We start from the raw sequence: 17,927 nt of genomic DNA, 5'->3' as shown, positions 1-17,927 counted from the left end.
TCACAGTGCACTCAGATGCTCATTCTACAAGCTGTCCTGTTTTAGGATGTATGTCCTACACATGTATGTCCTACATATGATGGGTTTTATTTGGTGCTGGCTTCCAAGAGCTGTGCTAGAGATGACCATTGCACTCAGTATCCTATAAGAAGGTGCCGCCTACCAGGCTTCTTCTGGAACCCGGCGATGCCTCTGAAGAACAACTTATTACTAGATGCATACATGTGTGAGATGCTGACCACTGCCCAGTAAGCCCGCTGTATGATCATGGGTATATATTGCCACCTGTTTGTCATCCTACCCCGATAGCATAATGAAATGGGAGCCTAACAGGGGATGTTATAATAAAATTGCAGCAGCCATGCTGCTAGGTCATCTCTTGCAGCAGGCAGTGGAGGCCAGCACCCAGGCTGGGGAACTCATCGGAAATACCTTTAGGTGAATCTCATTCACCTTAAGGAGGCAGGACCTGTGCAAGTGATGTATCTGTGTGTAACAAATTGAAAAGGCAAAACTCTTTTTGTGACCCACTCATAAGTCCTTTTGTGGCTAATTAATAACTTACCTATGAGTAATTTGCTACTTTTTTCAGCAGTATGTCACACTTACTCCTGGAAAAAGCTTTGTTAATTGGCTCTTTATGAAAATTGATTTGTGTAATTGGTTAATTCTTCTTTTGGCATCACTTTTAGTGTAACGGTATGTAGCTAGCATTGGTAATCTGATTTTATGCGTTATGTGTGTAACTAATTTCCTTTGCTCTGACACTGCCTTTTTTGTCATTGTGCAGATTGTCCCACTCTCCTATTACATTCTCTGGGAGACTCATATGACGTTCCTTGTTGGCAATGCACTGATGTGGTTTTTCTTCCTCAAAGCTTCCCTGATGGACCCAGGATACCTTCCTTGTCACACCGAGGAATATGACCGAGCTATTAAACAGGTACTTTGAAACGGAACATAACATGTGCCTTCACGGACTGTGGCCCTGCACTAGGCATTATGCTAGTAATCAGTAGTGTGGCATATACAATATTTAGATAAGAGTGCAAAGAGTGTTGTTTTCATGTGTTTAGCCTCCAGTAAATGTTCACATATGCAGTTGTGGATATGTAACTACCAACAATGTCATGTATTCCAACTGGCGGCTTTGTATGACTTCAACGACAATGACTGTGAAGCTTGAGCTGTACATGATAACACTTGGGAACCCAAGGTGAAAATCTCTCCTACGTTGACACCTACACAGCTGCGACATTATGTTGTGTATGCACTCTACACCTACTTTGAGAGCATCTTGAAGCAAGACACAGACAACAGATTCAACGTTCAAACAAATAACTTTATTAACTTAAATATCAGGAGGGTTGAAGGCCTATCTTGCCCTATGCTAAACTAAGGAACGTCTGAGTGAGTTCAACTGAAAAGTCTGTCTGTGTCCAAAATGTATACTTGCCCTCACAACTAAAGCTAAACAATATATAGGGATGTCAGCATCAAAAGAAATAGGGCTTCATTACGAGTATGGAGGTAGCCATGCCGCTTTTAGCGGCATGGCTACCTCCATACCGGGTACCGGGTCCGGGATCCAGGAATGAGGAATTACCAGGCCATTCTCACCTTTGAGGGCCCAATAATTCCCTTTCCTGGGACCCGGACCCGGTACATCCCGATTCCCATTTGAGCCGCCACAGGGCTCAATGAGAATGGGGATGATGCTAACAACGAGCCCGTTAATGACGGGCCCGTTGTTGGCATCCTGGTCTGCTAGCGAGTCCCGCTAAGGACCCCTGGTTTTACAAGACGTCCTTAGCGGGACCTGCAAGCAGACCTCGTAATGAGGCAGTAGAGGGTTAATGGCACCGGCAGCTCTACTAGCGCCATTAACCCTCTACCGCCTTCCTCGTAATGAGCCCATAGTGTTCCAAATAAAGTTATGAGCTTCTTCCAGCTCTGGGCTTACTTTCCAGCTCCCCATCCCCAAGTTCAAGACAGTTCCACCAAATCTCAGGGTTCCTTTCCCCAAGTTCAACACAGATCCACAGGGCTTAGGGTGCCCTTACCCAAGTCTTTCATAAACTCAGATTTGCTCTCTGTATGTTTTCTTGGCTTTCACAGATAGGGTATCCCCGATCTAGTCGCAGTTGTTGGGCCACATGGTCCACCCATTATAGGTCATGCAGCCAGTAACTATCGAGTTTCTTGCCCACATGTGTTCTTTTGTAACTACACCTGTGTTCTGGTTCACATTCACATGCCTTTCTCCTTGCAAGCCTTTTGGCTTTGCCACAATGTGTTTTCTTCCTTGCCAGTCTCTTGACTTTGCCACACTGTGTTCTTTAATACAGTTCACTCCGTGGTGCTTTCACCACATTACTTCCACACTCTTCAGCAACATTCAATACTTGCTTTTCACTGCATTTCATAAGATTTGTTCTTTGTTTTCAATATATTGTATGTGTACTTTACACAAACTCGTCTTCTGTTCACAGGCTTATCAAAAGCTTTTATAGGCTCGTCAAAAGCTTTCTTTTAGTTCGGCATCCAATAATTGTTAATTCTTATTCTTTTGCTCACAGTTCATCTTAGTCATATTGTTCAACATAACACTTCAATTTTGGTTCACATTATCGTGCACATCTCAACTTGTTCATTTGGCAATTACTTTGCCCAGTACCAGCCGTTAGGAGCACCCCTATTCAAGTGTTTCCTTGTATTCACTCACAGGTCCCTGGTGGCTCTTTCGGATGGCTGCTGTCCTCATCTACTGCTCCACATACACTTTTCCGTGGTGTCGCGATCCCCACTCGCACTCCGGTTTTACTGTGGGTTGCAAGCAGCTCTGCTCCCTTCCCCTGGACGCTGCGGGTAGCTTACAGCAATTGGATTTCTTCTGTCCCTCGCAGCTCCTGCTGCGAGCACCCGATCAGGGAGGCTCCCACCACTGTGCCCCTCTCACAGCCGGCCTGGGCCTATGCGCAATAGTCTCTCCAGGGAACTTGCTGGTATCCTGGTTTCCAGACAAGACCCTCCTCGGCAGCCTCCATCTCCACAGGGGTTCTCTCCCTTCAGGCCCGCAATGCAAGTGTGCATCCTCAAGTCCAATTGCCTGACTATAGTTAATAGAGCTCTCTGGACATGCCTAACCCTCACAACAGTCATCGGGCCTCTTCCTCGTCTCAGTGCCAGAGTGATGAAATGACATGTTAGTGTGTACCACTCCTAGTCTCCTCTTCCTCATCCCAGTACTGTAATGGTATGAATGTGGGGAAATGAGGGGAAGTGATTAACAACAGCCTATAAAAGCAGGGAAAGTAAGAGGTTGATTATGACAAGAAAAATGGTACACTATATATCGTGTGCGGACTTCCTCTTCTTCACCATCTTTCTTGTGTTCCTATATTGATGGGTTTTCGGAGTGTTGTTCTGGAAGGAAGAAAAGAGAAAAAGGTCACAATATCTCATAAATGCTGCTGGGACTGAGGGTTCATCATGGAATGGGAGTGGGAGATACCATGTCTCACCCAAGGACATCTTCCTACCATCCCCCATGTCTCCCCTACCCATGTGAACCTCCCTCACATATCCGCCCCAGGGTCGGGATCCAAGAGCAATGGCCCACTGAGTAGAGAATGTTGGGGAAAAGGAAGTGAGGATGCCCTCAGGTTCCTCACACTACCGTTACAATCTTGTGCTTTGTTCCTTCCCAACCCAGAAGCTGCCTCCCTGGACAGTTGCATGGCCCAGACAGCCACCTCACAAAGAGCAGACCGCATTGTAAATACAGGTCAAGCATATTGTGCATAGAGGTTTTTGTGATCAAGGATTTTAGAATTCATGAATACCAAGGATTAGGTGAAGTCAGATTATGCATGATGTTCATTAGTACCTCTAGTCCTCTTTACTCATCACAGTCCTTGCTTTTTCAAGGTGATTCACTTTAAAGACAGATCTCACCTGGCATAGCTCTACTTAAAATCAAGAACGTTGCACATCTCTAATCTGATTCTTGTCTCTTCCAAACCCATTTGTGTGTTTCCTTCCAGCTGAGAATGCCAGTGGATACAGCAGAGGCAGGGACGAGAGGTGGGACTAGAGTAAATCAGAAGGTCTAGGAATAATGCTTATTGCGACACATAATACCACAATACCTCCCAATCCATCTCCTTGTCACCTTCTTTCTTCTTTGAAGATTTAACCAGCAGCAAAACAAATTAGCCTTACAATTAGAATCCAGGAATGACATCATGGAAACAACTGTTAGTGTAGGTAAGTCTAAGCATCCCTTCCTAAAGTCATTAATCAAAACCTGTTGAAGGATAACCACCCAAGGTCAGCATGTAATAATGAATGAAAGTATGTATGGAGGCCACTTCATTGAAGATGTCTTTGAGAGAGACACTGTTAGTCCTTGTCCATGACTCCACCATTCCTCATTGTGGATTATTCTTTCAATTGAACCTGGCAATGAGGCCCTGCTTAAAGATTTGCAGTGAAGAATGTAGGACAGATCCATCTGCTAATGGTTGAAGACGTTTGTTTCTTGATCTTTGCTGTGCCTTCAAAGAGGACTAACTATTCATCTGCCTTCCTTAATGGTCGTGATCACTCATTAGAATTCTTGAGATCACAGGCTACACTTAAGGAATGCAATAGAGTTTGCTCCAGAGATAAGGGCTTCAGGATAAAATCTAGAAGATCTTATCCCGCTTAACAACGCACTTACGAGACGATGAAGTATACAACGGAGAACTCAACTAATTCCAGAACATCAGAGACCCTGATTTTATAATGATGAAAAGAACGGTGTTCCGTGAATGAAAAGGATTACCTGAAGCCATCCTTATACTCATAGGATAAAAGTACCTTGACCACCTATGACGTATAATTCAATGAACCGCTTAACTTTACTACGGAACTCAAGAGGGAATAGAATTTAATTCTCCTGAAAGCATACTTGTTATTAAACGAGTCTGCACATAAAACACCTGAGTGAAACACATTAAGAAGAGAGACAAAGAAGGAAATGATCTTCTTCACTACCTAATTTGAGTCGCAACAAGTCGAATAGGAAACCAAAGGGTGTTAAGGGTGTAATTGAAACAGCCCCCTGTGTGCCATATGTACAAAGCATCCAAAATCAGAACATTGTCATGATCTCTGCTTCCAAAAGATCAGGACTTGCCCGACTCCCTTGGAAGCAGACCCATAACCCCGGTTCCGAGTGCCAGCCAGTCCCAATTGGGACCTTTTGGACCCTGTCCTGGCGCCAGTGGCACCAGGCTCATAAAGATGCCCAGTCCCAGCACTGGAAGCGCCGGGCTCATAATGCTTGGGTGGACTTACCTGCAGCAGACCATGCTGCTTACTTACCTGCCAGTTGAACCCCTGATCCTCTTCTGTTTGGGACTACTTTTCCTGTTGGGTGGGGCAGGAGCCACTCCCTAGGTTCAGAACACTGGAACTCTTCTGGAAAGCAGGAACTCTTTTCTTAGGCGTGGCTGTGGAAGGAGACACCTAAGCACTACAGGAGGCTATTTAAACCACACCCGATGGATGAATCTTGCTTTGCATTATTCTGCATTCTCTGCAGCAGAACGCTCATCGTGTCTTCTGCTTCTGATCCTGGGCCTAAGGGAACAAAGGCTTACCATCCTGGAATCCAGTCTTCAGCAGCACCTGTAAAGACAAAGAAAGAACAGGTTAGCACTACGGTCTTCAGTGGCAGCGCATCTCTTACCTGGTCCATCGGCTGTCACCAACGCCTCGCGCTGTATTCCGGCATCTGAAAGACAAAGGCTTACCTACTCTTCGCATGCTCCGGAGGTCTTCGCACTGCATTCCGGCATCTGAAAGACAAAAGCTTACCAGCTCTTCGCACGCTCCGGAGGCCTTCGGCGCTGCATCCCGCATCTGAAAGACAAAAGAAGGTGCGTTTAAAGACATTGGGCAACTTTATTACTCACGTGCCATTACTCCTTCCCACGACGAATCCAGTGGGTATTCCAGCACCCTTCAGCTTCTCTAAAGCTCCGAACTTGTACCTGCAAGATAAAAGGGACAGTTAGTGCGCATCGTGAAGCAGGCTACAAGCGCTTACTTACGTGCTTCCAGGTGCTTCTATTCCTCACGCGGGTTTGATCCTCAACTCCCATCAGCCCGCCATCCGCCATCGCCGGAACCCTACAAAACAAGAGATATCATTACAAAAGACTTTTAAGACATTTGAAGTGCCCAGAACTTACCGTTCGTGCAGTTAACGACGGACAGCAGTCCTCTGAGGTCAAGAGGCCTGCACCCTTATCCAGTGAAGAAACTGGTTACGGCACCCTGCCCCGAGGCAGATGGAGAGCTCGGCGTTCACTTACCTAAGGTGAGGGTGTTAACCTTTGGGGTTCTACAGGAGAAGAGAAAGGGAAGAGGAAAGAGGCACCCAATAACCCCAGTTCATTAATCCCATATTTTCTATCTGCAGACATCTTACTCTTCGAGTTAGACATACAGTGCACAGAGGTCCAGCCCAAAGAGCCAACCGTGTGTTACACATCACCTTTGAAGATACGGCATTCACCCAGTCAAGACCGGCGCCTCTGCGGGAATCAGGTGAGCGTTACAAACATCCCCTGAAGAATTTCCTTAACTATTTAAGAGCAAGTCTGAAGGAAAGAAACATGTTAGGATATACGAATCCTTGATCAATAGTACAAGGCTAATGATTCAAAAAGAAATGTAATGATTGATTCATTTTTTTGTTTTTCATCACTAGAATTGTTATGTATAGTAATGTATTGAAATTGTGATTGAATGCATTGTCAATATATTGTCTGTTTAGTAATATGGTATATGTATTTTTGCCCCACTAGGCTAATTTATCTGTGAAAATACCTAGAGGCATTATAGTTAGTACACAAATTATGTTTTACGAGTTGTCTACTTTTTTTCTATATTACTAACTTTTTATTGATTCTAATTAATACATTGTCTATTGTGATTTGTAATTAAACAAGGAGCGAAGCAAATTGAACCTTTTCTCCTCCTCACATTACTAAGAGTTGGTTTACTGTATATTCGGTATTTATATACCTTCTTTTCTAGTTTACACAACCAGGATTGACCATAAGGTGTGGTACCCTGGTGTCCCCCTCAAATACTAAATTAAAATCTAGAAGAAAGAGGAGCGCTGTTGCGCACTGTTAAGATGGCTGCCTGATTTGGGAGCTCCCGACCCGTCTCAAAATCCTGTGATTATTGATCCTTTTTGGAGCTGCTGCCAGACCCCGAAACCGAGGTACAGACGCGCTAGAGACCCGTCCTGGGGCCCTGTAAATCCTGAAACGCTGCGGTGAGAGATACTGGAGTTGTGGGGGCCAGAAGTTTCGCCAACCCCGTGTGATCCGCCCAAGGGCTCTGTGAAGAAGCAGCTGGAGGCCGCGGTCGCATTCGTGCGCTGGGCCGTGAGGGGGCGGGGCCTGTGGATTCAGCCCGCGCCCTGTGGCTGTATTCAGTGTCTGGAAAGGTGCCCTGGCCGTGAGGAAGAGACGGCGCCGTTAATATCCTGTTGCCCCACCTGCCCTCTGACGCCCCGCTGAGGGGCGGTGGAGCAGCAGTCCCACGTAAGACACTGGGATCGTGCGGAGCTGAACGCGGCCCGCGCATCATCCAAGGCAGGAGAAATAAGACACAGGCAGCGGGTAAGGAGGCCCGGCGGTTCGCCGCTTGAAAACATAAATTACCCAAACTGCGGCAGAACAGTGCTTGCTGTGACCCTTGTGGGTGGTGCGGCCCCGCCCGCCCGAGACACCAGCGGTGCGTGCCTCCCGCCTTCCTCGATCCTCTGAGACATTGGGGAGGTGATACGGGTAGAAATCGCTACCCGTGACCACACACGACCTGATTGACAATCCTGAGGCCCGAAACACCACGCACTAGTGCACGCTTTGGCGGGGACTGATTCCGAGCCCATATTTAAAACTTGGCCTGCGTCCCACACCCGGCCTGCACACGCTGGGAGCTGGGGGTTGGTGTGTCGGGCGGCGTGAAGGCGGGAGGTTGGTGCTCCTGCTTAACCAGGTAGCAGCCCACTAACCTGGTCCATGATTGCGGTGCAGGCTGTGCTGGTCCTCCCCGAGTTGCGCACCCGACCCCTGTCCTCTCTTGGCTACACAGGAGCTGTTCACGGCTCTGAAGATAAGGGCAAGACAGGCAGAGACCCGGCTGACCTGGACACTGGCAACCCTCGAACACCCCTCAGAGCCAAACTATTGAGCGTGTTGTGAAGTAATACGTGGAAGGACACAGTCCATCAGAGTAGATATGCCAGAAGCCCTGTGACAAGACGGAACGCTGTGCTAGAATACATAGAAGGTGAACACGAGCTACGGCCAGGGGAAAGATATTGTAGCGCAGCATACTGCGGCAAGTGCCATGGGCGAACCCCAAAAGTCAGGTAAAGGGGCCAAGACCCCCAGCAACAAGAAGAAAGGTCCTATGGACGTATACACTGCCAGCCAAAACACAATCTACCTTTGCAGATATATCCACCAATAACAATGAAACTCTGAACCCTGAGAGTGGCGATAAAGAAGACAGATTAACAACAATTGTGCAAGACGGATTTCGGGCAGTCAATACGAAGTTGGATGACATAGTGTCCACCATTGGCTCCCTAAAGGCCAGGGTGGACAAAGAGAGTGCACGTGTAACTGAAGCAGAAAATAGAATAAGTACCAACGAAGACGCGATTGCACACCATAGTCACGATATCACCCAACTTAAAGAGGCCATGTCCAAAATGCAAAATAAATGTGAAGACCTCGAATCCAAATTAAGACGCAACAACATCCGTGTGGTGGGCATTGCGGAAACATTCGGAAAAGGCCAAATGGAAAAACAACTCAAACTGCTTCTTAAAACAATATTTGGCCTGGAGGCATTTTGCGAACAATTCCTGATTGAGAGGGCACCGCCACACACAATAATCGCCAGGCTACTTAATTACAGAGATAGAGACTTAATCCTGGGCATGGCTAGAGAGGCTGGTACAATAGAACATGATGGAAACCGGATACACATATACCCGGATTTTTCTGCCAGTGTTCAAGCGAGTAGAAGATCCTATGAACCAGTTAAAAGACTCTTAAGAGAACGGCAAATATCATACGCTCTAATGTTCTCCGCCAAGATGAGGATTCAGCACGCGGGCAGGGCGCATTTCTTCGAGTCCGCAGCTGAGGCTGCGCAATACATTGAGGCGTCCATACCCCTCCCGCCCAGGGGAGGCAGACTGGCTCGAAACAACAGACTCAGACCAGAAGATTAAGGCACTTTTTATTTTGTTTTTTTAAGCCAAGCGCTGTCCGCACTGCTACACCACTAGGGCTACAGTCCTAGCGGTTCCTCGATTATGGCGGCTCCACTCCATATGGTTGACAGAGATGTGGACACGATCGGGCGGCCATGTGACGCAACATGGCTACCCCTGGAATGATCCAAGAGTTCTTTTGGGTACATCGTCGAGTTGGGGTTGATGATGAGGGTGGGAGTGCAAGGGGAGGGAGGGGGAGTTGGTTGCTCCTCGGTGGAAAAGAGTCCGCTGAAGACAGAAGTTCTGGTCACCTGGAGAAGAGTGACCCAGGTTACAGTTTGACTTAGGTTGACAGTTTGTTTTATGTTAAAAAAGTGGCTGCACTGGGAAAGGCGCCGGCTGGATGGTACATACGGCACAACTCTAATGGTCATGGATTTGGAAAGATTTGTCATTACACAACACTGGCGACGAGATAAGAATAAAACTGCTCACCTGGAATGTGAGGGGTCTGAATAACCAGGTGAAGGTCAAGAAAATTGCTAATTATGTTACTAGACATGGCCCTCTGATACTAATTCTGCAAGAGACACACACAATGGGGAACAGTAACTTACAAATAATGCCCAAATGGGGAGCGCAGCATTTCTACACGGACTATTCTATCCAGGCCAGAGGGGTAATTACTCTTATTCATCTGAAAGTGGGGTTCGGACTGGAGGGGCATAAGGTGGACCAACAAGGTAGATATGTGGTTGTATGGGGCATGCTCGCTGGGCGGCAAATGCTTCTAATTAATACATATGGGCCTAACATAGATTACCCTGCATTTTATGTGAATATATACCAATATATGGTTTGTCAAATGTGATATGGGGAGGGGACTTCAATGTGGCGCTTCACCCTGTCTTGGATAGGTCCTCCAAGGTTAATAGAGCCCCTAGCAAAACAGTCTCCACCCTAGGTAGCATTCTTTCACAGCTGTCAATGGTAGATGCCTGGCGTATGATACACCTTAGAGACAGGAGATACACTTATTGCTCCTCGGTGCATGACTCTGAGTCCAGGATTGACTACTGGTTTGTTACATCGAGCATGTCCCCTGCGCTGCAGAATTGTGAAATTTTGCGCTGTACGCTCTCTGACCACTCCCCAGTGATGATAGAACTGAAGATTCAAGACACCCCTTGTCCCGCTAAAAGATGGAGAATGCCGAGTGGAATGCTGGGCGACCCCCGGGGTGGTGGAAACACTACATGTTGCGATAGCAGAATACTTCACTAATAATGTGGGCACGGTAAGCAAATACTCCACTGTGTGGGAATCATTTAAAGTTTGGATCAGGGGGGTACTGCTGTCCAAATCAGTTGGCATGCTGAAGAACATGCGTGCTGAACTTGCGGACATTGAAAGTAAACTGGAGGTACTGGATGGAAGATATACCCAAACGCAAAATAGGGAACTACTAGCGGATATACATACACATCTACAGGAATTTGATAAACTGGCCGCTAGAGAAGTACATTACATGGCTGCCCCCATGCGTGCACGTAGGTACGGAGAAGGCAACAAGGTCGGCAGGACACTCTCTAACCTTCTCCAATACCATAAGAAACCACATCAAATAACTAGTATACATACAACACGGGGGAGGTACTCCTAAGGGAAGAGGAGATAAAAACCAAACTATAATCGAATCAAGATAAAAAGTCGCCTGCAGACATTAAAAATGATCTTGCAGCTCTCAACCTTCCCCAACTCGCAGAGGCAGATCGTTTAGCGCTAGATCAGCAGATATCGGCAGAAGAGGTTACGGAAGCTGTCAAAACATTAACATCGGGTAAGGCACCAGGGTCTGATTGCGTAGGGGCAGAATTTTATAAAGAATTCTATGAAGAACTTGTCTCGATACTCCTTCAAGTGTGGGAGGAATCCCTTGAATGCAACATACTGCCCCCAAGAATGAGGCAGGCGGTGATCACAGTGCTCCCCAAGCCGAGACGACCACCACAAGATGTGTCTTCCTACAGGCCCCTGTCGCTCATAAACACGGATGCTAAAATATTCGCAAAGGTAATGGTCAATAGACTTTTAGCGGCGGTCCCCGTCCTGGTCCACCCCTATCAAAATGGGTTTATCCCCACCAGATCCACAGCCCTAAAGCTCTGTAGGCTCTTGGCGCAGATAGACCCTAGGAGAAGCGCAGCCGCAATATCCTTAGATGCTGAGAAAGCTTTCGATTCGGTCTCCTGGGTCTATCTCCGAAAGGTGTTAGAGGCATTTGGGGTTGGACCGAACTTCATCAGGTATGTTAAGCTATTATATACGGAGCCAGCAGTTTCTGAACTCTTCTTATTGGGTAGAGGCACCAGGCAGGGCTGTCCGTTTTCGCCCCTGTTGTTTGCATTGACCATAGAGCCTATGGCAGCTGCGGTGAGACTGAGGCACACTAAAAAAGGCATAAATATAAAGGGATCCGTCCAAATGATTTCACTATAAGCCAATGACACCTTATTATATATTCGTGAGCCTAACACAAATATAGCACCCATAATAGCGGAAATACAAAATTTTGCTGAATACTCGGGATACACGGTCTGAAATATTTCCACTCACGCCATCCACTGAGTGCCCTGTAGCGTTACATGGTCTTAAATGGTCGGATCAACATATCGGATATCTGGGGATCCTGGTGTATAGGCATAGGAACACACTGTACCTGAATAATCATGAAGCCACTCTGCAGTCCATCACCACAAAGCTTCAGATATGGGGGCGCTTGCCGATATCTCTACATGGCAGAGTAGCGGTCCTTAAAATGGTAATTCTGCCCAAGTTGCTCTGTCTGTCAATATTCCCATATGGCCGGGCAGAACCTTCTTTGCCAAGCTACGTTCCATAGTAGTGACGTTCCTTTGGGAATGGGAAAACTTCCAGGATAAGTTGGGAAAAGATGACTCAGTCATACTCCACGGGCGGTATAGCGGCTCCTGACTTTGAGCTCTACTACCATGTGTCCCAAGCACATTTTGCAAAGCATTGGTATGATAGCGCAGGAGAAACCTCATGCACTTATAGAGGAATATACCACACACCCCACGAACATTCAATCAGTCATATTCGATACACACTACAAAGACACATGTGAATACAACCCAGTTAGCTATACGGTTAAAGCATGGGAAGTCATATATAGAAGACTGCAGATAGAAACACCATATAATCCCGAGATACCTCTTTGGAACTACCCAGGTATGCCCCCCACTCATGACAGCGCAATACAAGAATCCTGGGACCCTAATATGGAAAAGAAAATTGGTGATATGTTCATAAATGGCAAATTTGCGACCCTGGGGGAAATAACCAGAGCGCTTGGAGGTGGGCCACTCATGACACTTCAATATTACTGCATGCGGTCTGCATTTAAAAAAAAATGTCCACTATTTCCAGACGAACCTCAGCCACACCCATGCGTACAGATGGTGACCAATGCGGGAGGGCTGGGAATATCTAGACTATACACGGAGATACAAGCCCAAACCCCCACGATAAACCGGGTAAAAGAAAAATGGGAAAGAGACCTACAGATACCCATTGAAGATGAGAAATGGCATAGATATTGTTCCTTGACTAGGAGGGTTTCCCTAAATGCTGGCCTGCGGTTAATCCAATTCAAGATACTGAACAGGCTGCATTATACCCCGATTAAAATAGCGAAATTTACCCCAGTGCGTCGGATGATTGCCCCAAGTGTATTGCCACAGGCAGGAGACTTCCATATGTATTGGGAATGTCGGGTGGTGATGAAGTTTTGGAAAGAAGTTGCTGAAATAAATATTTATTTGGGGACATAGGCAAATGTTCAGAGAAAACTAGAAGATTATTTAATGTTGCATGTGCAATTGCTAAAAAGTGTATCCTGCTGAAATGGAAAAATGCGAGCCCACCGAATATGAACCAATTTCTTCGTGAACTGACGTATGTAAATGAATCAGAAGAACAGTATTTAATAACCCGACCCTCAGCCTGCAGACCTAAAGCTATATGGGGCCCATTCAGAACTTACTTATGTACCCTGGCCTCTGATAATGACGAATCTATATAATTCTGTGTAAATGTTGTAACCATGATACCTAAACGTTGCTTTGAAAATGTATGCTGTTCACGGTGAGGTGCTATGTATTCCTATGTTGCCACTAATAAGAAAAGTTTGAAAAAAAAATAAATCTAGAAGAAACACATCCCGATTTAGAAGAGACCTTAGGCATGGAGGAAGTCCCTAATTTTAAAATAACAATTTCAGGAATACACTGTAGCAATGGATCTGATAAGAGAAAGGCCCCAGTCTGTCAGTTTTCCTGACCACTGTAATTGCTACCAAGAATAAAACATTCCAGAAGCATTATTCGAGGCTTACCTACTCCAGATTTTCCATTGGCAGACAAGAGCTGTAGAACCAATGAGAGGGTCAATATATGTGCATAGAATCTTCCTAGAAGGACACAGATCAATCCCATTGTGCCACGAGGCATGGAAGACTCCACTGTGGATAGTGTAATCCAGAGCTAGTGAAAAGCTTGATAGGCAGCTCACTGAGTCAAGTGTCCATACTGGTGTGCCCATCTTGAGTCTATTACTGAGGAGGTCCATCCAGTCCTTGTTTTGTCTTTGTACACAAGACTTTTACCCTTTTTATTATCAGGATCTCCCCTTATGTGACTTGTCATGCACTCCATCTGTTTTGGTCTCTTCTGCAAATGTGCATTGCTATGGCACTGGGATCAATTTCCAGCCTGCAGCTTCTTTCAAAATGTGCAAATTGATGGCATTCTGTCAGCAGGTTTGAGATGTAGTCAATTAGGGATGTGGCTTTTAAGAACTGCATGTACAACCCTGTGGATTGAACCACACCTTGGATGATGTTGCATGATTGGAGCATTTACTAGCGGGCCCAGCATGTGTCCGAATTGCTTATTTTACACTTTACTGTCCCCTTCAGAGTCCAACAGAGGAAGTGTATAATTGTATTTTGTATTAGTCTTAAGTTCAAAGCAACCTTCATGTTTTTGATATTGGTACACACTGATGACCAACAGTTGAAATCTAACTGAGACCCTAGTTCCATATCCCATCCTGCCTGACTTCAATCAGTAGGTTTTTCCGTTTTATCCATATTTAACCATTAATCTGTATAGAGTGGGGGTTTACCGGGAATCAGCAGGGGAGAGACTGTATAGACTACAGCCTTTACTGCACGTCACATTTAGTACCGTGGTCAGTGTCTCAAAACAGTCAGTTAGATGCTGATATTTGTGCAACTCTCTGCAACAACTTGTATTTAAATGGTTTAATGTGACATGATTGGAATTTTTTCTTTGACCACAAATATATGTGGGGGGAGACCCCCGCAGACCCTCTCCTTACCCCTCCACATTTGTTATTATTAACTTTACCCCCTTTCCATATATATATATATATATATATATATATATATATATATATATATTACATGGCCACGGTAGTGGCCATGTAGTTATGGTTAAGTTGGTGTTTCCATAGGAAGAGCACTTTTTGGGCGGCTTATAACTTCGCTGTCCCTGGACGAATCCTCACCAAACTTTGGAAAAAAGTATTTGGGTCACTCTGAATATCTTTGCAAAGTTTGGTGAGGATTCGTCCAGGGGGGGCAAAGTTATAGGGGGGGTCCCAAAACTTTTTTTTCCCCATAGACTGAATGGGAAATAAATGTTGCTCGCGTCTACAGCCCAAATCGCTGGACGGATTTTCACCAAATTTGGACCAGGAGCAGCGGCTTGGTCCCGAAAGCGTGCTTTTGCAAATTTGGTGAAAATCCGTCCAGTAGTTGTTTTTAGAATGACCAAAAAGTAGGTAAAAAAAAATTAGTGATATCTGTGTTCGGTCCGCGGACACACTTCCCTGTTCGCTCCGCGGACAGTGTCCTGATTGACCAATCGGCTTGCGTGACGTCTGCGGACATGCGACGTGTTCGCTGATTGGCCGGCGTGGAGCATGAAGCGCGTCAGATTTTCGGTAGCGCCCGCCATCTTGGATTCGCGGACGTCCGTGGACAGCATGGTAAAACTTTGTTCAAAATATGTATTTAGTAGAGTGTCTTGGAGTGTAGGAGTGTTTGGGGAGGGTGGGAGTGTATGAGATAGGACAAAAGATGTGTTTTTTTATGTGTTAGACGTTCTTTTTGTGTTCGATTTTGTCTGCGGACATCACGGGTGTTCTGAAATGTTCTAAATAAACTGAATGGGGGGTGTTCTGAGGACTCAATATGTGTCCGTTTTGTTCACAAGCAAGCTGAAACTGTTCTAAGAACACTTGCGGTGTCCTGAAATGTTTGCAAACAAACAAAATGGGGGTATCCTGAGGATGCTGTCTGTATTGTTCGTTATCAAGTTGAATGCGTTCTAAGAACACTCGCGGTGTCCTGAAATGTTCGCAAATACACAAAATGGGGGTGTTCTGAAGACGTTGTCGAACACTCACTGTGTCCTGAAATGTTCGCAAATATGAATGGGGGGTTGTGGCTGGCAAGTTGAATGTGTTCTAAGAACACTTGCGGTGTCCTGAAATGTTCGCAAATAAACAAAATGGGGCTGTCCTGAGGACGCTGTCCGTATTGTTCTCTGTCAAGTTGAATGTGTTCTAAGAACACTCGCAGTGTCCTCAAATGTTCGCAAATAAACAAGATGGTGATGTTCTGAAGACGCTTCTAAGAACACTCGCTGTGTCCTGAAATGTTCGCAAATAAACAAAATGGGGGTTTCCTGAGGACGCTGTCCGTATTGTTCTCTGTCAAGTTGTATGTGTTCTAAGAACACTCGCGGTGTCCTAAAATGTTCGCAAATACACAAAATGGGGATGTTCTGAAGACGTTGTCGAACACTCGCTGTGTCCTGAAATGTTCGCAAATATGAATGGGGGGTTGTGGCTGGCAAGTTGAATGTGTTCTAAGAACACTTGCGGTGTCCTGAAATGTTCGCAAATAAACAAAATGGGGGTGTCCTGAGGACGCTGTCCGTATTGTTCTCTGTCAAGTTGAATGTGTTCTAAGAACACTCGCGGTGTCCTCAAATGTTCGCAAATAAACAAGATGGTGATGTTCTGAAGACGCTTCTAAGAACACTCGCTGTGTCCTGAAATGTTCGCAAATAAACAAAATGGGGGTTTCCTGAGGACGCTGTCCGTATTGTTCTCTGTCAAGTTGAATGTGTTCTAAGAACACTCGCGGTGTCCTGAAATGTTCGCAAATACACAAAATGGGGGTGTTCTGAAGACGTTGTCGAACACTCGCTGTGTCCTGAAATGTTCGCAAATATGAATGGGGGTTGTGGCTGGCAAGTTGAATGTGTTCTAAGAACACTCGCGGTGTCCTGAAATGCTCGCAAATAAACAAGATGGTGGTGTTCTGAAGACGCTTCTAAGAACACTTGCGGTGTCCTGAAATGTTCGCAAATAAACAAAATGGGGGTGTCCTGAGGACGCTCTCCGTATTGTTCTCTGTCAAGTTGAATGTCTGCTAAGAACACTCGCGGTGTCCTGAAATGTTCGCAAATAAACAAAATGGGGGTGTTCTGAAGACGTTTCTAAGAACACTCGCGGTGTCCTGGAATGTTCGTAGGGGGTGTCCTGAAGGCGTAGTCCGTATTGTTCACTGGCAAGTTGAATGTGTTCTAAGAACACTCACGGTGTCCTGAAATGTTCGCAAATAAACAAAATGGGGGTGTCCTGAGGACGCTGTCCGTATTGTTCTTTGTCAAGTTGAATGTGTTCTAAGAACTCTCACGTTGTTCTTAAATGTTCGTAGGGGGTGTCCTGAAGATGCTGTTTGTATTGTTCGATGGCAAGTTGAATGTGTTCTTAGAACACTTGCGGTGTCCTGAAATGTTCGCAAATAAACAAAATGGGGGTGTTCTGAGGACATTGTCCGTATTGTTCGTTGTCAAGTTGAAAGTGTTCTAAGAACTATCGCGTTGTTCTGAAATGTTCGTAGGGGGTGTCCTGAAAGCGCTGTCTGTATTGTTCGCTGGCAAGTTGAAAGTTTTCTAAGAACACTCATAATGTCCGCGGACATTAAAAGTTTACATAGACCATAGTTGAAATGTTTGACTCTATGGGTGTGATATGCTGCGGTGGTTGTGGACAGGGCATAGAGTCTTGGGTGCATGGCCATTTGGCCATGCACCCAAGACTCTATGCCCTGTCCACAACCACCGCAGCATATCACATTCATATTTGCTTATAACTTTGGGTGAAAAACAAATGTATAAGGAACAAAGGTATTAGATACTATGGATGTGATATGCTGCGATGGTTCTCCTTATTATTGTATACTTACTGTTTGGTCTAGTAACCGGAGTACATGTATTTCTTGTTAATTTCTGCCTATGTCCCCAAATAAATATTTATTTCAGCAACTTCTTTCCAAAACTTCATCACCACCCGACATTGTATAATCAACATAATTTTTTTTTTTTTGGACCCTCATATTTAGTAGATTACAAATCAGAGTGCTGTGCAATTTGCTCAGTTTCTGTATTTGTTGCTAAAATCATTGGGTCTGTGGGAGAAAAAAAATCCATGTTGGATTAAA

General features: G+C 45.5%; 1 protein-coding gene across 2 annotated transcripts in view; it reads left to right on the top strand.

Moving 5' to 3' along the window:
• The window catches only part of LOC138516180 (uncharacterized), a 341,043-nt gene that overhangs the window by 236,806 nt on the left and 86,310 nt on the right, over nucleotides 1-17,927 (top strand). For both annotated transcript variants that reach the window (XM_069631112.1, XM_069631113.1), the window contains one exon: nucleotides 791-943. In XM_069631112.1, the coding sequence (XP_069487213.1) occupies nucleotides 791-943 (153 nt within the window). The remainder of the gene's footprint in view (nucleotides 1-790; nucleotides 944-17,927) is intronic.

Source organism: Ambystoma mexicanum, chromosome 6q, assembly GCF_040938575.1.
Source record: "Ambystoma mexicanum isolate Mex_15411 chromosome 6q, UKY_AmexF1_1, whole genome shotgun sequence".
Lineage (NCBI taxonomy): Eukaryota > Metazoa > Chordata > Amphibia > Caudata > Ambystomatidae > Ambystoma > Ambystoma mexicanum.
Note: the sequence above shows the minus strand (reverse complement) of the source record. Positions and strands in the feature narration are given on the sequence as shown.